Source organism: Rhamphochromis sp. 'chilingali' (genome assembly GCF_963969265.1).
Source record: "Rhamphochromis sp. 'chilingali' genome assembly, chromosome: 18".
Taxonomy (NCBI): domain Eukaryota; kingdom Metazoa; phylum Chordata; class Actinopteri; order Cichliformes; family Cichlidae; genus Rhamphochromis; species Rhamphochromis sp. 'chilingali'.
The window spans coordinates 17895856-17921811 of NC_137945.1; the positions used below are offsets into that span (position 1 = coordinate 17895856).

The 25956-nt window shown below is 42.3% G+C and overlaps 1 protein-coding gene across 1 annotated transcript in view; it reads right to left on the bottom strand.

Moving 5' to 3' along the window:
• The window catches only part of slco5a1 (solute carrier organic anion transporter family member 5A1), a 36464-nt gene that overhangs the window by 4753 nt on the left and 5755 nt on the right, over positions 1–25956 (bottom strand). The window contains exons 3-7 of the mRNA XM_080864763.1: positions 13367–13499; positions 13046–13266; positions 7305–7469; positions 4474–4672; positions 58–217 (exon numbers count right to left, since the gene is read on the bottom strand). Of these exons, the coding sequence (XP_080720889.1) occupies positions 58–217; positions 4474–4672; positions 7305–7469; positions 13046–13266; positions 13367–13499 (878 nt within the window). The remainder of the gene's footprint in view (positions 1–57; positions 218–4473; positions 4673–7304; positions 7470–13045; positions 13267–13366; positions 13500–25956) is intronic.

Below are 25956 nucleotides of genomic sequence, written 5' to 3' on the forward strand. Positions count from 1 at the left end.
TCAAAAGCAACTATGAGTGCAGCAAGTACGCAATCGCCCCCTCTATTGTGCACTCACCCCAGTGCTGTCGTTGCCGACGGTGCTGCATCCAGCCAGACAGGGGTTGAAGTAGGTTATGCCGTCAGAGCCGCAGACTGGAGCGTACTCGTGGATCCTGCAGCCGCAGTTCACGTTGCAGCTGCCCGTCAGGTTCCTGTGGGTCATCGTCAGAGTCGGGCTGCAGAGGAAAAGCGTAGACGCTAAGAACAAAAACACTGTCGCCTCACAGCAAGAAAGTCCCTGGTTTGAACCTCCTCATCGTCAGTGTGGAGTTTGCATTTCCTCCACGCTGTCCAAAGAGATGGATGTTAGACTAACTTTAGTTTTAAACTGGTTGTAGGTGTGAATGTGAGAGAATGCGTGTCAACCGATTGCGGCAGATGGCTGCCCCTCCAGAGGTTTTTTCCCTTGCCACTGTCACCAAATGCTTGCACGTTGGGGTTTTATGGGGCCAATCACAGCTTTGGCTGGTTCCAGCCCAGTAAGAGACCTCAGGTTAGATATATGTTTATAAAATAAAAATCAGTGGGTGGAAGATGCACCAATAGCAGAGCACGGTATTTTAAAAAGTGAATTTTTAATCATCATAAAGCCATTTTTTTTCCATTTAATTCAGTAATGTTATTTGTTTATTTTGCCCTCTGGCCTGACTCGGCGCTTATTTCTACCTCATATTTTCCAGCCGATTCAATTTTTCCAACTATATCAGTTAATGCTAAAATGCACCAAAGTCTTTTTTTTTTTTTATATACCCCACCCCTCATTTTTAATTTAGCAATGCACACGAGCGCTGTGTTAGCAAGAGCTGGAGGCAAGGGGAATTGGCCATTCAATTTGCAGGAGAATTTAATAATTTCTTAAGCATTAATTTGTCCAGGTTAGCGTGAGTGCAATCTCTTTTTGCAAGCGTGAGCCCGCGGGAGGATCAGCACGTCACTTAGCTCCGGGAAAATTGAAAACAAATTAATGGCCCTATATGCAGCATTTTAAACCACATTCCCTGCTGCAAAGACAATTAAACTTGTCCCACTCTCCCTCTCAGCATGCCATAAAGTTTTGTTTCAAGGGTGGAGAAAAAAGGGGGGAAAAAGCATCAAAAAGCAATTAAAAAACTGAAATAGTTTCTGTGTGGAGCTGTATATTCAACAAAGAAAATGTATTATTGAGGAGGCTGCTGATCTTCCTGACAATCTTTACAGTTGTCTCTATATATAATCCGCCTTCTGATTAACTTTGATCTAGCCGTGTGGAATGTGTGATGATAGAATGACAGAAACGAGGGGGGATGAGGAAGTGACACCTCCACTGGCTCTTTAGGCAGTGTGGGAACAGTCGCTCTAAGCCAGACAGGACTTTGGCTTCATCTAAGCTGGGAGCAGTGAAGCGAGCCCTGGGTTTTCTCTGGGAAGCTTCACTCTGAGCCCTGCGGAACAGATGGGGACAGGCCCTAACAACACAGCGGTCAGGAGTGACGCTCGCAAGCACACACAGCCAACACTGGTGGGGCCTCTCTCTCTGATTATTTTTGACATGCCGTGTAATGGTAGGTTACTCTCGTTGCCAGTAATTTTTTTCATTACGTAAAATCTGCCAAACAGGGGAAAAAAATAAAAAACTCTTAAATCACTGGACCATCATTTTTCACAGGACCGGAAAGTCCAGGCTCATCTTTATTAGCTGTCACTGGAACGACACATTTGGGCTCGCCCTGACATAACAGTGTCACATTCCAGACTCTGTGTGTGTGCATACATTTTTTTTTTTAAGAAAAGGCATTTAAGGCTCATGGAGTTGCAGTCTTGCAGCACTGATTGCACATGTCCCTTTCTAGACCAAACCCCGGCCTTTAATGAACCCTGCAAATTTTGCATCACTGTGCCCAGGCAACGCTGCATGAAAAACCCAAGCACAGAGCGACGAGAGTGAGTGGTTTAATCGGCTTTGACGCTGGCAGACAATGACCAGGAAAAAAAAAAAAAAAAAAAAAGGACAACAACCAAACCTGTGATGTCGGGAGGTTTATCAGGAACAAAGGTCTTGTGGGAAGATGCTGTAGCTTTCAATTAAGAAAACCAGCCCAACACATTATCACATTACACTTTAGCAGACATTTAAGAACATTACATAACTCGACATGCCTCCTGGCTTTGTCCTTTTTTTGTCAGATAGTCCTCAGTCTGTCAGCAGGGGGAGAGCCGCGTCTAGACTAGCATAAGAGTACAGACACAAAGGGCAGCTTGGGTTAAATATTTCCCGTGTGGGTGTTACCTGTGACTAGAGACCACCGCTGCTCGTAATGAGGAGGCCCGCTGGCTCACACAGTCTTGTTGACCCCTCTACAAACATGGGCTCAGACAAAAACTACAGTTACAATGAGTCAGCTCCAGGACTTTAAAGCACAGGGGCTTACTGGCAGTGTAGTAAATAGTCCCCTTAATTAACTTAGTTATGCGAAAAGCACATTTCACATAGGTTAAGCACTGTTAAGTGTATTTAGTGGGATACACATGGATACAAACTAGAGGTGGAAATCACCAGATATTATACGATACGATATTATCACAATAACTTACTTAAGGTACAATATTATGCTAAATATTGCGATATTACTTTTTTATTTTAAACTGAAAGTGATGTCTTCGAAGTTAACCTAACCCTAACCCTGTCATAAATGTTGCCATAAGACAGCGTCAATCTGATATCAGTCTGTAATTGAATGGGGTCAAGTTGGCAATTACATACAATCTGTTCTTAGTAAACTTGTGTGACAGAGCCATTAGCTTGCTGTGAATTATGAGGTCAACTCAAGTGCGTCCACTCTTGGATGGTTTTTCGGTTGAGCCTAATTAATGTAAGTTTTCTTGGCTAATAAAATGTTTGGTGTATTCACAACACTTCAGTTGTTCCATTAATTTTTCTTACAGAGCTCCTGTGTTGTTCTGTGGTGAGAGGGGAACCTTCTGGAACAGGGATGGGAAACTACAGGCCTCAAGGGCCAGTGTCCTGCAGGTTTTCAATATTATCCTGGGTCAACAGGGTGGAAAACCTACTCTGGGTTTTGCAAAAGGCACCTGAAGGATTCTCAGACCACGAGAAACTAAATCCTCTGGTCTAGTGAAACAAAGATTGAACCTTTTGGCCTGAATGCAGATTGTTGCTACTGGAGGAAACCAGGTTCTGTTCATCACCTTATTATTAACCTCTTAATTTCTCTTTGCTATTTGGGCTGATTGGGACCAGATGAGTGTAAAAACAAAGAATTACCTGATTTTTTATTTTTACCTGATTTTTGTTTCTGAGAAAAATGAGATCCACATATGAGGACATTCATTTTGAATTTCGACAGAACAATGGCAGTACAATGTCCTCGTAAGTGGATATCAGGCCCTTGTAGAGCAAAAGTTTGTATTTTGGTCTAAATAACCCAAAATGTGATGTTCACATATGTGGACGCCAGGTCCTAGGAGGTTAAATGATATCACCCAATACCATCCCTACAGTGAAGCACGGTGGTGGCAGCATCATGCTGCTTTGTCAGCAGCAGGAACTGGGAGGCTAGTCAGGGTTTAGGGAAAGATGAATACAAATGTAGAGAGACATCATTCAGTGTGCTTCAGGCTTTGGGACCACTCTGAAAATGTCCTTGAGTGTTCCAGCCAGAGCCCAAACTTGAACCTAATACATTTTGGAATAAAGCTGTAAATCTAACAAAATGTGCAATAAGTGAAGTGCTGTGAATACTTGTCATGTTCACTGCATTTGTATTATTTATCCCTGTATGCTTGCACACGTAACATCTGAGAATGCTAGCAGCAAACAGTAGGAGGAGAGGAGGAAATTATTACAGTAGATTTGCAATGTTTGTAGTCAGTTTGCAGGGTCTTTTGCATCATCCAGGGTCGCCGTGTGGATGGTACCGCCCGTCTGTGCGAGCGGGCTCATAGCTGAGTGTGCCAGCAGACCACTCCATATTTCTGCCCCCGGGGCTGACACGTCACATGACTGTTTGTTAACTCAGCAGCAGGCTGCTGATGTGCTGTCGAGCCGCAGCAGCTTCAGAAATAGAGGTGGCAAAGCGAGTCACTTCAGCAGATGCCAGTGTTGCTAATTAATCATTCACACTCCCAACACCACAACACATGAGGAAGATGGGAGCGCTGACAGCCCACACCCTTTCTCAGATACATCTTATACACAGTCTAGTCTGAGCATTCTGGCTTTGCAATGGCTCATTTTAAATGATTAATTTTGTTTTTAGAGTCACGCTTGCAAAGCAAAAAATCAAGACTTCGATCAGACTGGGAAAAAAACTGTCTAGTGTGTCTATTTTACAACTAATGAAACCTCTTAAATGATGTTTAGATATTATTTTGAATGAAAAGCAATGTTAGGTTTACAATTCCTTTCCAATAACTTCTGTTTATCTGTCCTTACCCAGTGGTGTAGGGTATGTTGATGCCTCCTAGATTAATGCTCTCGCAGCCCACTATGAAGAGAGTGGAAAAGCACAGAAGAGACACCCCACTGCAGATCATGGCCAGCTTGGCCGACTCTCTTGCGCCGAGCTTCAACTTCTTGATGATGTAGCCCCCCAGCACGATGCCCACCCCGGCACTGGGTACGATGATCACACCTGAGAAAGTAATCGGTGAGATGGAGAGGTGTTGCAAGCAGATAAAACGTGCCATGGAAAAATGATAACACTGGATGAATTGGTGTACACATCTGAGGCACAGCTTTCTAATCAGGCACACCGACACGAATGCCAAGCGAGCTCGTTATGCGTTTATATGACAGAGTTTGTGAGTTTTGTCAGAAATTGTTGCTCAAGGTCACCCCGCCCGTTTAATCAAGAATAAATTACTTTATCGAAAGCAAGAGACCAGACTAGGTTTGCTCCATCAATGTGACAAGGCCACGCTGTGGGTTAGCTGTGAGTCATTTCAGGCTGCAGCACGTGCTCTCAGTCCACCACAGCCAGTCAGACTGACAGCGAGAAGAGAGGCAACCCTGGCCTCTAGCAAAACAGGCCGAGTGGCAAGTGTCCTCATGCTGGGGTCGAGGATCAGGGTGGGTGCACATGGCAGCCCACGAGCCCGGCCGCACATGCTCACAGCCGGGTAATGAGCAAGACCGGGTCAGTCAGCGGAGGCGGAGGGCCGTCAAAGACAGAGGATTAGCAGAGAAATGATAAGAGTACACATAAATGTCATGTGGCTTCTCACCGTATCCATGGTATTTGTGTGTGTGTGTGTGTGTGTGTGTGTGTGTGTGTGTGTGTGTGTTAAAAGCAGAGCTCAAGAGGAAAAAACAGAAGAGAGGACAAAAGACAAAGTATCCTTGAGCATGCTCAGGGAGAACTAGGCAGAATACAGGTGTTTAAAATTATCCTATAAGTGCATGTTTCTATGCTTAAACCATGCACTTTGTGAGACATTAAACATGTACACATGGGGGGGAAAAGGCTCTTTACACATATTCTTTCCGCATTAACAGTTATTAACATGAGAGGTTACGTGTGTGTCACTATATGCAAGAGGTGCTTTAAGAACCTAAGAAGAACTATAAGGAACACAAAGGGAAACTAAAGTGACAAATAGTCAAAAAACAGAAAGCAAAGCAGCAGAAGAGGGGGAGGCTACAGCTGAGAGGGGCGTGTGTGATGTTACAGCTCTATCTCTGCAGCAACATCTAATGAACATGTAGCTGTGGCAGCTCTGTAACCAGGCATGATGCTGATCCAACAAGGTGGTAATTAATGTGATTTCAAGTTATTTCTATTTGATGTCTGTGAGACTATATTGCTATTCATTAAATGCAGTGCTAGCTCACTTTAGTTACACTAAGCCGAGTCATGTTTATTTATATACAGTACTGTGCAAAAGTCTTGAGTCACCCCTCATTTCTTTCTTGTTTCCCAGCAGCCAGACTTTCTTGGATTTTTTTTTTTAAAAGTGATCTTTTTGATTTTTTCTTCTTTTTTAAACATCAGCCTTGCAGCGTGCACATTTTACAAGTGCTCTTCAAAAAAGCACAACTCCATTACTGTTTGTGCTAGAGAAAAACCATTCAAAGGTTCCTGAAAGATGAGATTATTTTGTATTTTACAGCCACAATAGTTCTCCAGGCTATCTGGAGGTCTTTCAAAGTTTTGTGTTTGTTAACCCACTTAACACTGACCTATGAATCACTGAAGCAAACTTAACAAAAAAACAATTTTAAATTGTACCTTTAGGCAGTTTGTTAGTAGCAGCCTGTTATAGAGACATATAATTTGCTTCCATTTCTTTCCTCGAATCTATGAAAAATGCCAAAGATATTGCAGCTTAAGAGACATAAAGGAGTATTTTTGCACAAACAATGTGATTCCAGAAGAGCTATTAGCAAAGAGATTTGGATATCTGGTATATAAATACCAAACCTACACCTACTAAGTTATAACCAACACTTCCTTTGCATCATATCTGAAATGTATTCGGTCAGTCCAGCTGACTATTTGAGGAAGCACTATGCTCCCATCAACGGGAGGCACCTCTCCTCCTCGCCTCTAACCATCATCACATCCTGGCAGCTTGGCATCATTTGAGTAGTCATGGCAACTGCACCACCCGTTTGCCCTTACCCCTTGTATCCTGGCAACAGGCAGACGAGAAGAGGCGACGGTATTGTGTGTATATGTGAGAGTCTAAAAATGACCATATGTTAGCCAGCAGTATTCTTGGACACACACACAGACACACACACAAATACCCACACCTTCATGACTTCAAAGACATAATTAAGTTTTTAATCAGTCCTTAGCGTAGTAATCCTGATACCAGATTAGTTGTGCATTAATACCGCTGGCTTAGACGCGACTGAAGGATTAGACCGGTTCTTTGTGAACCCTACGTATGTGGTGCACAAATCGTAGGCAGGGTGGAGGGTCCTGTGAGTGTGTATGTGTGGTTGTGCATATCAGAGAGACCAAGCTATGATGAATGTCGCCTGCAGAGACTTGTGTGTTACAGTCATGAGATGTAATGGAAGATTATCACTGAATGAAATCCAGCAGGACTCAAAGAGTCATAGCGATGTGTGCACATGGAGAGGTGAGAACAAATGTGAGCTTAAGTCAGTACAGACTGAATCGACGGCTATTTTCTGATTGTAGAAAACAAAACCGACATAAGTACCATTAATAAAGTGAACCACCTGCCACAGCTTTTTCACTGGCAGCTAGTAGCAACATATTCACACCTACGAGTAAAGAAAGTCACACTCACCTGTGTATATGCTAGCATTGGAGGCAGGGATACCAAACTGTGACTCAATAAACTTGGGAATGAAGGTGATGAAGGCGGTGACAATGGCACACTCTGCTGTGTAGGACAGGCTGACGAACAGAAAGGTCATGTTGCTGAGGATCCTCAGTGCTGCCTTGGGAAGGTCTGAGGAGCGACACAAGACAAGACGGAGCAGCTCATTACCTTCGCACTGTAATTAATGCGCAATCAATTTCTTAATTTGGCTCTCACTCTCTCCCACACACACTCTACAATCGGAAGAATCGTTGCAAGAAGAGTTGTAATTGAGAAAAGCCAAAACGAGCCCTAAGTAGTATCAGCCTTAGGTAATGTCAGAGTAAACAACACTTAAACGTCTATGAAACTCACTCAAATATTGTTAAATACAAAGATGCACTCAGCCTCGTCTCATTAGTCCGGGTAATTATTCTTGTTTCACGCACGACTGCAGAAGAAAAAGACAGTAAACAAACATGCAGATGTTCCGCGATTTCTGTGGAAAACGCTTTCTTTTTATAAATGAGCACAATTTAACCATTCATGCTGCCCTCTTAATTATCTCCCTTCATTATTTAGTTGTGCCTACATATCGTTTTGAGCTTCAGGGGTTTCACGAAGCCACCGGCATGTTTGCCATACAGTGCAAACATGCGGATCATGTGCCTCTGTGCTGCGTGCACAAAACCAACCAACCAACCAATCTCTGCATTTACAGCCTGAATACTGTCATCCTTGGTTTATCATGACAAGGGCATTTATGTCTGCTTGAGGGCAGTGTCCATATGATTTGGTCCCCATGATGAAAACACCCCCCCTTAATTCTGTCACTCGGTAGTCATGTGGTCTAACTGCAAATGTGCATTACTGTTACCGGGCAGAACTGAGCTCCTTGTCTTTCCTATGGAGTCCAGTACATTGGTCATACTGGCTGAGAAATAGCAACAAAGAAAAGTGGACCGAAATGTTTTTATTGATTCAAAGATAAATATCTGGTGACAATAAAAAAAAAATGTTTGGAGCAAGTAAGGATTCAGGTACTCATACATAAACAAGCAGGGCAGATGGTTGCTGTCAAGACAAAACAAATGTGAGACTTCCATTTGAATCACTAATCAACTCCCTGCTACTAGCCTTTAATAGTCCCAGGAAATGTTTTTAAAAAATGTTTTTTATCCCAATGCAATTATGCAGTTATGTCAAAAATGCATCTCTGCATATATCTTATATACAGACATTAATGTGTGCAGGAATGATCTGGAACGACAATCCAGCACCTTTAATTAATGATCTATTAAATCTGATAGGCGGGTTACCATACTGCCAGCATAACACCGTCAAATGAGTTCATAATTTATGATGACAGAGAAATCCTTTTCATTAAATGAGAAAATAAAGACATCCCACTCACTGCTATGCCCGGAACACATTCTGTTTTCTTCTCACTCCTGTAAACCGTTCATGGTGCAAATGTAAAGTTGCGGTCAGAGCTACAGAAGAGAAGCGAATATTATCAACAACAACAATTTTTTGTTTAGGGTGGGTTAAGTTGGAGATCATTTAAAATGAAAGTTAAGAATTGAAGTACACTCATTTTGTCTCATTCAAACTTTGCATAAAAATACTGTAGGACACTACTAAGCAGTTTAATGCAGGCTAAACTGGTTAGTTTACAGTGTTGTGGTGAAGTTTACAGTCAGGACTTCATGTTGGACTGCTACGGAGCAGACGTGGTGTTCGTGGTCAATATTAGCTTACATCAAAGGTAGCAGACATTAATTTGTATTTCAAATGATGTTGATTAGATTCACTTGCTACCTTTTATAATACTTTCATGGTATTAAAGGGTTGGAAAAATCAGTGATATAAGTTGTGAAACATCGATATGTATCTTGTTGAATTTAGCTGACTAAACACACAAAGAGCAGCAAAGGTCAGCTGACCACAACCTCACAAAAGCAAGATTTTTTTAAGTAATTCTGTTCCAGATTTGACCCCTAAAATTGGGTTTCAGATTTTAATCCCTGCTTATATCTTATAAAAAGATATCAGATCAGAGGAGATGGAAATATACAGTCTCTGCCAGGGATGGCTCCCTGGTTTCCCTGTTTTCACGACATATTCAGGACATTATTTCGGTCTTCTGTATATTTTATGTGTCTAAACCTTGTGTAAGATAAGCTTTCCTTGAATGTGCTTGTAAGAGGTACAAGGTCACTGGCGCATATGGACTTCTCCATCTCAGCACAGCTAAGGTATACAATTTCAGGAACAGTTTGACAGAATGAGGATCTCTGCAATCCACAGGGACCTCAGATTCAAGCTACTGCTTCTCTATAACTACTATCCATGTAGTTTGGATGTTTGATGTGCCGTAGAACGCCCGGAACGTGCTGCAGAATCTACAGCTCCAAAGTCACCTTGAGCTGGAGCAAATCATCCTTTAAGAGTCTGTAGGGTTTCCTTTGATTATAACACTTATAACAAGAGACAAAGTGAATAGAAAGAAAAATAAATTTGGGAAAATTTCTTTTTTTCTTTTTTTTTACTATTCAGAGGAAACACAAAGAGTCAGAAAACGTCCAACCAACTTTAAGAAGTCAGGTCACAAATATGTCAGTAAAGCTTCTTTATTCAAATGAGAGAAAAAAATCATTAGATTATAATGACAGCCTTATATTTTAATCATGAAAATCTTGCTCTTGCCGCTCAGCCTTTCTTCCATCTCTACAGTCTTTTTCTCTCAGTATGAGTGTGTGTGTGGTCTGATCAGTCACATCTGGGCACAAAAGCGAGACTTGGAAAACCTTTTAGCTGGAGGTGGCTCGCCTACCCTCTGCGCAACTGGCATCTCCAGTCTCTCCCTGCTAGTGTGTATGTGTGTCCAGGGATTTTAAACACAAAAGGTTTTACAGCCATGCGGCTCTCACGAGGGCTTCTTCTGACTCACACGCCTCAAAAGCAAATACCACAAAGCAAAGCAGGAACAAAAGAAAGGGCAGAAAGAAAGTGATGTTGATTATTATCGCCTTTTATTAAAGGAGGTTATTAGGAAGCCGGCCAGTGTGACTAGATGACACGGTGCCTAGATATGAGAATAGCAGTCTCAGTACTAATGCAACTGATCTTGTTGTAGGCGGGGAAATATTAGCAGCATCTGTCAGCATTATCCCAGATCAAATGGTAGGAAAAGGAAAGTGACGCTAATTATTTCATTCCTGGAAGGCGTGCTGTAACGCTGTCTGCAGGGGGACAGATGGTGAAGTCCTGCTGGCATCTACAGCAGCTGCTCCCTCAATCACACAGACCACTGGCTCACAAGAGTTGCCACATTTGCTTTTCTACTAGGATTTATTTGACGACACGGTCAAATTGTGTCATCTATTTGATCAAGCCAACCAACAAGGTTGAAACACACAGACACGTTAAGCGTCGTTAATAGTCGCGTGTCACATTTCGTGTTGGTTAAAGATATAGAACGACAATTTACCGCAGTTAGTAATACAATGCACCGACCCCTATATCATTTTAGCTTTGAGTCGTTGCGCGCTACAGTATTTAAAACTGATTTGAGAGGGTATAAATGCAAAACGCATATTTTGACATGAAATGACTCTATTCTTCAGACGGATGCTGACGTTTGGAGCTAAGAACTGAGTCTTGAAATCCGTTTTATCCTGTGAGAGGAATAAATGCCAGCTGAAATACCTGTGTGTGTATTTCACAGCATGCCAAGGTAATAAATCACATATTGAAACATGGCTGTAATACACAGTATGTGTCAGCAGTTTTTTTATCCATAATGACAACATTTCCATGGGGAACTGCATTCACGCAGCAGTAGACCAAGGCCTGGAATTTCCCATAATCAAGAGTTTGTCACTGTGATGTGTAAAAAAAATCAGTGTTATTATTTTTCAGGGTTTGCTTATGATGTGAAGGGCACAACAAAAAAAAAAAGAAAAAAGATAGCTACTTCACAGCAGCATATCTTTCGCAGAAAGTGCTGAATTCGGGCTATGGACAAACAAGCACACCTCAATTGAAGGACATGCACAGTATTGTAATACATTCCAGATCCAAACACTGAACCTCCCGAGTCTGCGAAATTGGCCACAGTTTGCACAACAGCCCAAAACATTGTGCTGAGACAAATAAAACAGCCGGAGAGCTAGCTGTGGGCTGATGAAGCTATAACGCATTCATCATCATTCCAGCATGGGTGCGTCTCTCTGAGACGAAATCCTGTTCCGAATGCTCCGACGTACACACGGGGATTCATTTATAAGCGTGCAGAAACCTTAAATGCGTGTTCAAATTTACAGCTGTGATTTTCACATATGCGAACGTGCACTCCTCTGCAGCTCAGTCTGTCTAGTCCTGTGTGTGGAAATGTGACTGAACTCTCTTGAGAGCTCATTTAAAAGAGAGAGCGAAAGAGAGAGTGAGAGAGCTGTCTGACTGAGAGCAAAAATTGCACAAGAGGTAACTGGGAAACACTAGAGCAGGACTCAGCTAGAGGCTCTTCCAGGGAAAGCCGGGAGATTCCTGGGGCATCTGGCTCAGAGATGACATAAACTAGAATCACCACTTTGTAGCTGGACGCCTCCAAAAACCAGTCCGGTTGCAGTTTGCAATCACGTCTGTCTAGAGTCTAGACCGATATGTGATTTGTTGTGAAGGAGGAATTCATTGGGCGGGTCTTTAAAATTTTTTTTTAAAAAAAATCACATTTTTAACAGCACATTTTTCATTTTTTAGGGTGGTGCAAAAACCACAATCCAGTCCCTCCCAGTTCATCCTGAGTACAAGAAAACGTTTGTGTCAGATGTAATGAAAATAATCCAGGTGCACATGAAACCTCAACAACCACAAGAATGGAACACATAAGAAGCTACAGCAACCTTGACCTTTGACCACAAAAATGCATTGCTTTGATATTACATTGATCACTGAAGTCGAACCAGTTCATCCTTAAGTGCGAGTAATCTTTGGTGGCAAAATGAACTGATGGACTGCACGACGATGATAATCGTGATTATCATCATGATGATCAACACTGATTTTAATGACCAAAAAAGGAGCACCGCTTTCACTTTTGCTACATTCCTTTTAAATTTGTGCCAACTTGTGTTTGTACCTGTGCCAAACATTTGAATTTTCTTATAAATCTGTCTTTTAACTCAACCAGCTCAACCAGGCTAGTGTAGGAAGCTTCAAGCAGCACAGTGCAGGGAACAGCTGCGATCAGCACATGCAGGCACCTGGTCGGTCCTAATTTAAGGAGTGCTTAATTTGCTTTTGCTTTGTGTTTTAATTGGCAGAGCATGTATTTTAAAATGGAGCTCATTTCATTGCAGGAAGCCAAAATTGTGACTATGATTAAAATTAAGTTCACTGTGCAGCCATACTGTCCTGTGTGTGACCTTTAGACATGTTTACTGTTTATTTACTAAAGTTAATAGAACCTAAAGTCCACTAACACTTCCAAGGTTTGCTGCTTCATTAGGCATCTATGTAGACACGCTCTTCCATCACTAATCGATAACATCTTTAAAGGAGAGTTCAGTGAACCTTGCACTACAGTATAAAATGACTAATCCCAGTCATTGATTGAATTAAAGGCTGTTTGGACATCAGTAGCTCATGGGTCCTTTGTGTAAGGTACCTAGAGATCCATTTATAAGGAATACTTAGTGAAAATAATGTTATCTGTTCCTCACCTTTAATATCCTTTCCAAAGCCCATGGAGGAGGAAACATTTTGGCTTTTGCTATTGGACTTTTCCTTCATCACGTCATCATCACTGGACACGTCACCCGGTGAGCCAATCTTCTTCTTCTTCCTCTTCTTTTTGTGGCGTGGCGGCAGCTTTTTAGGGAAGGCAAACATGGGGAAGATGACCAGAAGCATAGCTATGGCACACAAGAGAAAACCACTCCACCTGAAAGGAAAAGAAAAATGAAAGTTTTATAAAGATATCTGAGAAAATACATGATCATATCACAGGACAGCTGGCACGAGGAAACGAGCTTCATATTTACCAGTTTCCAACAAACCGAGGATCATTCTGGTCTATGTTGACAACAGTCTTGGGGTCAACATAAAAACCGATAAGGACGCCTCCAAGCAGGTAGCCAGCTGCGGGTCCAAGGGCTCCCATCACATACATGATGGCTAGAAGAGGCACAGACAGAACAGTCAGAAGTCTGCAAAACAAACACTTTGCAGCTTTCATTAAACATTATCAGGTATTTGCAAGTTTTGATGAGTGTGAAGCCTGCAGCCAGCAAAGCCTACAAATTTCCACATTAATGCTTAATGACCGACTGTTCCCAGCAACTGACTGCATCAGACCTGGAGGAGCTGTTCGTTACATCACATTCATTATATCTTAAACACCTGCACTGAGATCAGTGGAAACTGCGCACCTACACCTCAGGTAATTTCTCACAGCTCATAAAGCATCTGAGGAAAAACAAAACAAAAACAAAAACAAAGGTCTCACGATGACCTGTAGCTCTGACACACCAGCAGACCTTGTGTGGTTGAAACATTAACTCACCGAGGTCTAAGACCATCAGTTAGAGAGCCAATCATGCACCGTCTCTTTGTTTCAGGAAGAGGAAAACTCATTAAAGTTAGTTGGACAAGTGGAAAAACCTCCTGTGGACATCCAGCAGACATTTACCAGTCAGAATGAGGGGGCAAAACTTTCTATAATTACACCTGGAACACTGCTGCTAGCACTTAATAATTACTGTGTGTGTGTGTGTGTGTGTGTGCGTGGTTGAAAATGTTGCCGTGAATGACAAAATTCATACCCACATGTAGACTTTGCAGTTAGAGATCAAAATAGCTACAACCCATATGCTTCTGTTGCTCGTCTCCCACACACACACACACACACACACACACACACACACACACACACGCTCAGATTTGTTGATTTGCGTCTCTGAACTGTGTGTTCACACATGCTGGTGTTTGCTGTTTGTGACAGAGCCTGTGTTTAGCAGGAGAGGCAGCAGGTGCGCCGTGTGTCCACACCAGCACCCAAAATATCAAATCTATCTCTGAGACCAAATGAACGCGTCTTCTCAGCCAGATTACATAACACGCACGCACGCACACACACACATTATCCACCATGTAAGCTCGCCTTTGTCAGAATGGAAACTCAAACACCATTTCATCCCAGTCTGTTTAACCAAATGTTTCAGCTGCCGTGCCAACATATTTTCATCCAAGCACTTTGGGTGTTGTTGGACATCGTTTCCTCTGTGGATTTTGGCCAGTAAAGTAGCAAAAAAAAAAAAAAAAAGCGTATTTCTAAAGCCCAAATCCTCATCAAAACTTAATTAAATCAAGGCTCCCTTAAATAAAAGCACTGAGTAAAAGAAGAGAGGAAAACATTGCTCAACAGCCTCCACTTGCCAACCTAAAGCAGACATTCACTAACAGTAACACACTTTTGTAAGCGCAAGATGTAAGACAGCAATTCTCTGCGCTCAAAGTTTCTATATAAAAATATATTTTTTAAAAATGTAATGAAAACAAACAACCTATACACATCTAAAAAAACACATATATTAAAATGTATAACCAAGTTGTGGGTGAGCCTGGAGATCTGTTAAGTTTTATTCCAATAAAATCTACATGAACTGAAGAATTTCCTCTCCAGACACCTAAAGCTTCTCCTGCCTTTTTCTCCCTTTATCACGTTTGATCTTTTTAACTCATTTCACTTTGCCGTTTCTCATATCCTGCTGCCCGGAGAGTCGATTCATTGCCGCAGTCAAAGCATTTACACAGTGCAACAGGATATTAGCACCTGGAGACAATAAACAGTTCATTACAGTTGGCAGGGACAATAAGAGGTCTTATTGTGCCTTGGCTTTTGTGAAATTAAAAATGTCTCACAAAAACCACACATGAATTCTGGGAAATGTAGTGGAGTTTAAAGACAAGGGTGAATGTGTAGGTAAACGCCATTTTATAGATTGCTGCAGATTCAAATGATCTGCCCCCGTCACGATCCTCCCTCATAGTCGCACTGATTCATCTGCTGATCCATATTACAGGCTGATCTTCTTCTTCACTAAATATCAGTATCTGTCTTAAAAACTTCCTATCAGACAGACTCTAAATGTCACTATCAAGTACTGTAAGCTTGACAAACTTGAAGCAAACAAAGATTGGGTTGCAAAGCATTAATTAACCCATTTTCCAAATTTCAAATATCCAAGAAAAGAAAATCCACAAATCATCTTTTTATTCACTGCCCATTACATTAGTCAATAAACTATATCTGTTACATGGAAATACAGACAACTGTAATCTGTAGGTAGCTTCCATTAGCAATCTTTCTCGGTATAAGGGTATAGCTAAATAACTAGTTATAGTTCCAGTGTCTCATAGACCTTTCTATTGTCCCAAATATAACACATCACAGTGTAAACACCTTCTGGCTTGAGTCACAAATACACCAGGTGCATCCAACCAGCATGTTGTCATGCAAAAGTTAAGCACCAAGCATGGTCCTTTGATTGCCCTCCAAACTCAATCCTCGTCATACGTGGGGGTCCGGGTTAGGACGGCCATATTTTATCCCCTTTGGTGGGGGATTGTGTCTGTCCTGCTACTCCATCTATCACGTTAACGCCGTTGTGCCTGACTGAAGGACAAAGGGCGGGTCATAAACTGTACCTTAGTCGTTGCCCTATCCTGCCCACTTGGCATAGAGCCGAGATAGTTTAGATCAGCAGGTTGGGATGAAGGGATTGGAGGGCCACATCCGGCCTGAAGGGCGACCGGGGCACAGGCATCGGATTGAGAAATATGCTGGCACAGCAGCAGCGCTCCATCAAAGACACACACACAACACATGCTGCGGTGGCAGACGTCAGTGGACTGCAGGGGTGCATGCCAATGAGGAACGCATGGCGCCCACAGGCTCATTTCACTGAATTACACAATGGACCTTCACCAGCGGCACCTGAAGGACAACATATTAAGACTTGATGTGGCTTTCTACACGTGTAGAGGCACCGCGTTAGGAGCGCTGCATTGCAGTTACTGGTTTATCACTCTTAGGTTAAACAAAGTCTAAATCATCCACGTGGTTATTCAGTTTGACTTTCATGTAGGCTGAGGTAACGGCTCAGCCTTCATGGTTTCTAGGCCTCAAAAGATATAAACTGAGAATGTAGTCACACCGCATACATGTTAAGATACACAAACAGAATCCATCTGAGCCACATAATCTCAGGAAACACAATCACCCCAGCACCAAAAACAGCTCAACAAGAAGCACACAGTTTCAATTACAACTCAGTGACTTCACCGGCATCCAAGGTCAGCTCTCCCTGCATCTTAAAAACATTAACTCTAATGTGCATTCACCCGCAAGTGTGAAAGGAGGGAGGCAAGGTGCATTAAGGGTAAGAGTGAGGTTAGGGTTTTAAACGGCTTCACTGACACCAATTTAGCAGTTCAGCTCCAGTGTTTGTGATGGATGGACACAGCAGTGTCAGGCAGAGGAGAAGAAAGGAGATTTACTCAACAATAATCCAGAAAGAGAAAGGCAGTAAAGCAAGAAACCGTTTTATTTGTCTACCAACCAGTCAAGCAGGAGTTTACACCCATGTCCGTCCAGACTTGTAGTGCATGCAGAGGCTGCGAAGGAATTTAATAAGAAGGTATTAAGCATATGTATGTCAATGCAAAAAGAAAAACGCAAAATAAAAGAAGATGATTCTGCAGAAAAGTAAACAATGCTTCAAAAATCAGTGTTGCTGTAAAAAAGTTACAAATTCTAAAACGCTGGGGCAAGGTAGGCGCCTAAGATTACTGCTGCCAGTTCAGTATCTGACCAAATGTGATGTATGGTCACAATATGTGAGACAGAGAGTGAGAATAAAGAGCGAACATCAAGAAACAGAAGGAGCGCAAAAGAAAAAAAAAGAAGAAGCTTGGGTGCAGTCTGCGGTGACTGATCCTGCTGTGTAACTGAGTGATAAAGCTTGCTCAGCAGCATCCCTCTTACATCTAACCTTCAGGGACCAGTTTTGCTCTGTTGTCTCCGCTCTGCCTCCTCCACACTGCCGGTTCCTTTGTATTCACGAGCAGCAGTGACTCATTCACAGCTCGTAGGAATGAATGAAGGCCAAAGAGAAAAAGAAGAATGAATTGAAAGAATTGGTGAGATGATTTTCACTGCACTCGGTCTTACTGCGTTTCAGCTTTTACGGCGTCATCTTTGGTAGTCACCAAGGCACCCGAAGCTGCTTGAATAGCTAGATGACAAGAACGGACTTTCATCCATAAAAATGCAATGGCTTCTAGTGACCTTCCACCCCCCTCCCCCACGACCTCTCCTGACCTCGTGTTCTCCTCACCAATGAGACTCAGCCAGAGCAGCAGAGGATGCAGAGCCACAGGACCTGATGAGAAAGCACATTGCGGCTAATGAAGCAGCTCCCTGGTGGTCAAACTAATTAGCGCAGATTAATGATTTGATTTAAGCACATTGACGAAATAAAAAGGACAAGGCTTGCCTCGTCAGTGAGGTCAAAAGGTCGCACAGCTCCACACAGCCACATATACAAAACCAAACTCCATGCAGCGACGTTTACGTGCAGCCAAAGTAAAAATCTCATTTGTTTTTCGGGAATTTATTTCTCTCCAGTGACTGTCCTGCAATAAAGGCTGTAGAGGTATGAGCCTCGCTCTGTAATCCTTCTCTTTCCAGCTCTCTGGCTGCAAAGCTTCGTTTCAATGAATTATGTAGCGCTCCACCTGGCCATTAGCCTACACCGCTCAGTCAGCCTCTAAACAAGCCCGGGAATGGATAGCAGGCAGCAGGCAGCAAGCGAACGACCTTGGGTTCGTATTCAGCGCGTTACGTGGGAGCTGCCGATTCTCTAAAAAAGATGCAATCACGTTGTCTCGTGAGCGTTACTTGAGCTTTGCCACGTTGATTTATGTGGCACTATACATCACACGTTAACTATTCACTCTAGCCTAGGATAACAACTGAGCCTCAGAATGAGTTATTCTACTTTATTTAATAACATCTACTTTATGCGATATGGCACCACAGAATTTTGATTTGCTGCTCTGTGGAGTTCCTAAAGCTCTTTGGAAAGTGTAGTAGCTGTTTTTTGTGGGGTTTTTGATAGATGATCTATGCGGCGTCTGCTGTTCGAAAAAGAGCCACAGAAGGGAAACGCCGCTCTATGTATCCCTGTATTATGGGGATCAGTTCAGTCATGTGACCTCTCCAACCCCGAGAGACAAGAGGAGGAAAAAACACAATGAAATAGGGGAATGGCGGCATTGTCATGACAACTTGCTGACATAGCAGTGTCTTCTTACAAGTCCTAACCTTACAGTTTCACCCAAAGGGCACACATACACAAACAGAGTGAGGCCAGTGGGGCAGACTGCTTTAATATGCATGAGTTATTTATATGATACACACATACACAAAAAGGCATACATCTCTAAGTCCATTTATTATGTGTTGATGATGTTTTTCAGGATGGATGTGGTCCCAATTATAATGAAGTACACATTCGTCGTCACAGACTTGAAGGATGAGTTGCCTCTGCAAGACCGTGCATGTGTTTAGCCCCAAGTGAATAATGGGGGGAAAGTTCTCTATACATACTTGTACAACTGCTTCCAGTCAGATAAGAACATTCAGGGAGGAGAATTAAATGGAAATCAAGAGACATGCATGAACAGATAGAGAAAATGCGATGGAGTACTGGCAGTGGAAATGCAAGAGAATAAGGCATGAAAGGAAAAAAAAAAGCTGAAAGCAACATAAGCACAACTGAGCCGACTATTACTAACTGATTACATTTAATACACTTGCACATTCACTGTGTTAGTAATATGAAATGATAAAGGAATGCCTTGTACTGCCAGCTCCTAGTTTCGGCAACCAAAACAGACTGACTACTTATTAAAGTCAAACACTGTCGAGCAGCCGGCAGATACCGTATCTGAGATAACAACATAAATCTGCGTGGGACACCCAAACAAAGCACAGCCTCATTTAATTGCATAGCTATACAGAACATTAAATCTGGACTAGTTTAATGATGCAAATCAGATCTATTAATACACATATCCATCTTTATATTTAAGGAATAGTAGGAATAGTGCTGGCACTCTATAAATGTTCTAGATAAAGTGAATGAAAACATGCTGAACAAGCAAGACTTTTCGATTTTCTTTATGAGATTTACACCTTTTTAAACTGCGTTTTCATTTGAATTTACATTCAGGTGTCGAAAGCGGTGAAGATCTTAATGGATTAAATGGGGAAAACTTTGATCTAGCAGTACAGCAGCACAGCCGGGTACAGACCCAGACCAAAGTCTTTACCGGGAACCCTTCTGAACTGCACAATCAAAGCAGTTCAGAAGGAAATCAACATTCAGGCCACCCGTTAGACTTCTGTACCACTTTACCTCCAGGCATTCCTGTGGAAGCCCCTTAAGCAGAGACATGACAAGTCACAAGGAGCACTAAGAACTTGATCAGCATCTCAAGCCTGCCTGTCTCCTCCATCCTCTTCTACGTTCTGTTTCTGTACAACAAACTATGAATGTTTTTGCCTAATCCAGCTGTGAAAAATGCTGGTAATATGGTATATTATTGATGCCTCCAGTGTAAGACACAATAAAGGCAAGTGCAGGCCCATTCATAAATATTCTGTGCATGCTGCAGTCAAGTGGCACAAGTTGCGTCACTTTGAAACTGTGTTCTCTGTTATTACGTGTTATACCACAGCACTTTGCTGTGTAGGGTGCAGGAAAAATTCTAAATGTAATGAATTTTTCATGAAAGCTGCTCCATGCAGGGGTTCCCCAAGCTCACTTGGCAAAATCAAATATTTAGAAAACGAGAGGGGGGAAAAAAGAACGAAAGGGGTTTTCTCTATTTTTAGCTGCTCCTCGGCTGCAGCAGAGAGCCTGAGGTACAGTAGTCAGCCAGTGAGGCAACACTTCAACCAGCCATGTATGCATACACATTTATCTGTTTATTTGAATTAGCATAAAGAAAAACATCCTAAAAGATGGGAATAAAAGATATTAACCGTTTTAATCAGACTGTCAGCAACGTCCAAAAAGAAATAGTGGTTCCAGCATGCCACTGCTCTCCAGTAGGAGCCGATCCACCCACACACAGCTTCACGCTAGCGTGCATTAGTTGCGTCACAGACCCAGTCTGACACCAAATGACCATTTTCTGCTGATTCCATTGCTGGCCTAAGGCTTCTAGTCCTGCACTGGCAGCAAAAGTCCTCAAATCTGCTGCTGCTGATCTAAAAAAATAAAAAAATAAAAGAATCCACTCAAGGGGATAAAGCGATGAGAGAGCACAGCTGAAAAATAACGCATGGGTAGGGTAAAAAGAAAGAAAAATCTCAAAATCATCTGGGAACATGACAAACCAAGCAAGCAACGCACATCAGGACTCAGCTCAGCTGCCCGCTCTTCCGTGATGTATTAAAATGTGTGAGTGGGCCTCGAATGCAAATCTGCCCTGTGTAAGATTTTAAGTTTAAGTAACGCATGGGAAAACAAATCTGCTTAAGTAGGATTTCCTCTCTTAGAACCACTTTCCGTGTGTACCGTGTATTTTTTTTGCCACCCTCCCTTCAGTAAAACATGAAAAACAAAAGCAAACCCTGCATTAAGCAGTGTACAATTACATATATGCAGTTAATTATTACTTATAAGTAAGCCATGACGTATTTACTTTAACTGTGACGCTGCAGCAGCTGCAAGGGTGTTTTTGTGAACACTGTTACAACTGAAAATCTTTCTTCTTCACAATCTGCCCTTGTGACAAGCCAATGAAAGCAACACGGTTCTCTTTAAATGGCTTAGTGATGAAATGTCATTCAGAGGCACACGGGCTCAAGAGAAACGGATTAATTCCACTGCGTCTCCTCCCTTTTTTTATTTCTTTACTTTACTTCACTTACTCTCAGAAGTCTTTCGCGTGCTGCCACGTTTAGCAAATCCTTTTACTTAGCAGCCTAATCCATCATCATCTTTGGATTCTCCTCTTAATCCATCGTTCTTTGTGACTTCTCGTGCATTCACTTTACAAGATTTGAACAGAAAGTAGACAACTTTTTGTTTATCCAAGACTAAATGTTTATGGTTAATAAGTGAAGAGGTTTCTCTAAAAAGGTAAAGAAACATTCAGATCAACACCTTGTAAAAAAATTGCAACAAAAATGTATGTGATTTAGGAGATTAATGGTATAATTAAAGCCTGTGCTGTGACTTTGTGAATCATCACATAGAGAAACTTTTGAGCAGAGCTGTAGCATTTAAGGACATTTGAGGAGACCTTTACAGTACCTTCCTTTCATTTCTTCCCTGCCAACAGGAACATACTGGGGAGGGGTCCCAGATCCAGCCTGAAACACAACAAGCTGTGTGTTTGCCTGTGCATAGATAATGTTCCAACATTTGAGAGGGTGGCAAATAATCTTTCAGCTGATGAGTGGCCATGAATGAGGCATCTGGGGGCTGAGGGTAGAACCACATTACACTCGGTGAAGCTGTGAATTCATTACAGCAGCGAGTTAGGTTTTCAGTGTGCCACAAGCTGGCACCTGCAGCTTTTCAGTTTCTGTAAATGACAGACATGGCACACTAATCTGCTCCATGGCTCTAAAGCTATGCCCAGAATTTATTTGGCATCCTCAATACATCCTCCACTAGGACTATTACTTCTGCTACTCTTTTAAACCACAAAAATGTTCATTCCAACTCAAGAGCTCATTTTTTTAAAAAAAGAAAAAGTTGTGTTCATACTCAAACTGACGTTTCTAGTTAAAAATTTCCCCTTTATGACTTGGAAATCACACACACTAAGCTAATTCTTAAACAAAAAAAAAAAAAAAAGAAAATCCTGCTGTTTTCATTCCTGTAGGTGTGCTTTGCAATTCACAGCCATGTAAGAACTCCTGAGACAATTTGATTTCTGGGTATCTTGAAGGATGACAGGCGATCTAATGATCTCCTAACAGGGTGAATATAATCAACACAGGAGAGCACGACGAGAGGATGTGAAGATTACATAGCACAGCCATGCTTTATTCAGATTTCATTAATTTGGTGTTACGCAAGTAAGAAAAGGACTGTGCTCTGCAGCAGTGCCTCCTACACACTGTGGCAGGAGAGTATGAAGCCATACTTGACGTTGAGGATGAGACTTTTCTGCCCTGCATTTTTTTTTCTTTTTTTGTAAGTGTAAGCTTGTAGGAAAAACAAGTGTACAAGCCTTCTGCGAATACTTATCCACACTACCAGCCACCCCCCCAAAAGCCCTCAATTCTAACCCACACCCCAACTGCAGGTGCACACTCACATTCATATATGTGTACTCCCCCTCCCCCAGGCAAGCATCCTGCCAGCTCTCAACAGCTGCTCTCTCCAGGGTCACACCTGGAGCCTACCAACTCCTTAAAACTAGGTACACCCCCCCACACATGTAAACAGAAACAAAAGTGTGAAAAATGAACATTTTCGTAGCATAAAGTGTCTGTGCTAAGCAGAGGGATCCTCCGTTGTACCTGTACACCTTCCCAACCCACTAACCTCGCCACAAAGAGCAAACTCAGCTGCTGCCAACATCTGAGGACGACGCTTGTCAAAACACTGCTTCTTCAGTGAACTGTATCACAGTTGCATGTGTAGCCTAATAGTCCGTGTTGCATAATGCACGACCAGATTAATGCTACATTTACAAGCTAAACAGAGCCTGGCAGCATCGCTGCGAGAGACAGGTGAAAGCGTACAGCTAAATTCACCCTTGTCATCTGTGCGGCTGTCAGGCAACGTTTTTGGTCATAATGCCTTATTTTTTTGGCGCTTCCCGAAAGGCGCGTCATTGTGCACAGTGCGTCCAATGGGGTTAGGTCAGAGAGCGTTTAAAGACATCCATCTCATCCCACAGAGCAGCTCTGGGAAGCTCAACACAGGATTTATGTCCATTTATAAACCATTATAAAAATAAATCACTTCTTGTGAAGAGAAAAAAAAAAAAAAAAAAAAAAAGATCTGCTGGGCATCTGTATGGACAACAGCAACAGAAATATTTTCATAAACAGAACTTTTTTTGTTCTCCACATGTTCTTGCACTTATGTAAATCCCATTAGCACTTCTCCCTCCAGCCACCCTCCCTCGCTCACTCTCCATCTGAGCAGCACAGGGGTCAAGAAGAACAATAGCCAGTCTACCGCTAAGAGAGCACAACACTGGAATGGAGTGAGATTTTTTTTTCTCCCTCGTCTCTGTAGCAAAGCAACACTCTTAAAACACCCTGAAGCCTGCATCAACATGGAGATTGGACTGTGCAGAGGAGGTAGCATGCACAAGAAGGAGAGGAGGAAATGCAATTTAACTTGATGTGGTTGTACGGTGTCTGGCTGGTGTAACCCTGCGATCCCAAGAGAAAAGCCACTTACGTGGAAACCCAAAGCAGCTCTATCAGACAATGCGTCTTTCCGAGAACATGGCGTGTGCTAGCAGCAGTACTCTCTGTTCTGATGGCCATCGCAGGATATACTGCACCCCTGGTAGCAAACATCTGGCAATTATTGACGCCAATTCATTTCCGGACCGGACAAAACAGGCAACGGAAGGCCATGTTTCTCATCACGGTTATGATTAGCTTAACAGCAGAAAATACACAGAAATTATTTTGAGGGTTTTCATCCAGCAGCGATGAAAAGGAAGTGGCTACTTGCAGTTTTTAAGCAATAAAACACTTTCAGAAGGATCTGACAGCTGAGTGGAGCAAAGCTATCCATATAAAAAGCTAAAGAAGTTGGGGTGAGGGATGATAGGTAACTTGTAACGGTGAAAATGTTTTTAGCAACTAAATATTCCAGAATAAACTATCATTAAATAGCAAGGTTGCAATCCTGTTTAAGTCAGCTTTCAATTTAGCCCCTACAAAGAAGTGGTGACAAAGGAAAAGCTTACTGCCTACTGCAGATTAATAATTAGGTATAAGTTAGATCCAGTCCTAAACAAGTTAAATAGCAAATGCGATACAGATAATCACTCTATTGAGGTGTCTATTAATTATGTTATACCCATAACACGGTCTTGTTTTCTACCACCAGTGTTCCCAATCCTCGACAGTGTTTCTGTGCTCTGAGAGTTTAACTACACCAAAAGGTCTTCTGAGAATTTATTTTTAATTTGATTTCCAAAAAGAAGTCAGGGATCAGTGAGGATGTGGTGGAACAACATGCACCAAAGAGGCTGCAAGAACAAAGCAAGCATTTCTTTCCCGCATAGCTGAAAACAAAAGGACTTCTAGCATTCTTCATATCACAAAAAACTCTGCTGGCATTTCCCCAGGAACCTTCCCACACTGTCAAAACAACCGGCCACCACACTGAAAAACAGCCACTGGTCAATGAGGTTAAGCAATAAATACAACACACTACAATTGCTGTGGTTAAAAACTTCCACCACTGGAGACAAATTATTATGCTCACATGAACCTTTTTTTTTTTTACATCACTTCTCTTCTTGATGCACACACTGTCATCAGTAGCACAGCCACGCAGAGGTCAGTCGTTCACAGGCGTGTCATAGTAACAGTAGTAGTCCCACAGAAAGGTCGCCTGCTCCTGAGTAACCCTGCATGGCCAGTGTGGCATAATTTAAACCCTCCATGAGGACGGCAATGAAACGAGACCAGTCTTCTTTCTATATGTGTGCCAGCTTCTGACAGATCAATGTGTACCCTAAACTGCTCCTGAAACCTGAGCCCGTCAGCCCAGAGGGGCAGAGAGGAGCGGGGAGAAGGCGGGGTCTCTGGGGACTTCACTGTTTGCCTGACTATGTGCACAACCTGCATTTGCTTTGGCTGCTGCTAAGCAGACCAGGACACACAATTTAATGAAACTGACTGAGTGAGCAGAAAAAGGGACGTACCAGGTCCACGAGTGATAATCCTACATCAAAAAAATAAATACATAAACACAGTGAGGTTTAAACTGTAAACTTAACAGTCCATTCCTCTGTTGCCTCTCTAAGCTGCAGTACATGCACGCACTGCAGGAGAAAAGTCTGAGAGCAACTGTTCTTTCTAAATCTGTCAGAAAACACACCCCTTGTGTCCATGTGAGCATGTGTCTGTGTGTCAGCGTGCAGACAGCACTGCTGTTTAGGCCTCTCTTCATAAACTGGGCATCGCCTCCTTCATTTCCTATTCATTCTCCAGAGGCTTGATGCATGGTTTCCATGAGTACCTAATAAAAAATTAATAACTCAAAAACACCAATAATGGAAACTGGGATGGAAGTTTCAGAGAGACCTCTGCACTGCAAACTACAGTACTTAATGCAGAGGCCGTGAGGATGACAGCTAGGAGGAATCAATTAACCTTATCCTGTATGTAAAGCAGGTAGCTAGCTACAAGCGCCAGAGACAGCAACGTCTAGACACTGAAAGGTTATTAAAGAACAACAGAGCATAAACAAAAGGTTTTAATATCAGTGTTTTCTGTTTATTTTATTATAAATTTAGCTCAAGCACGCCATTTGAAAGTTACTGTGGAATGCAGAAGGCAGTA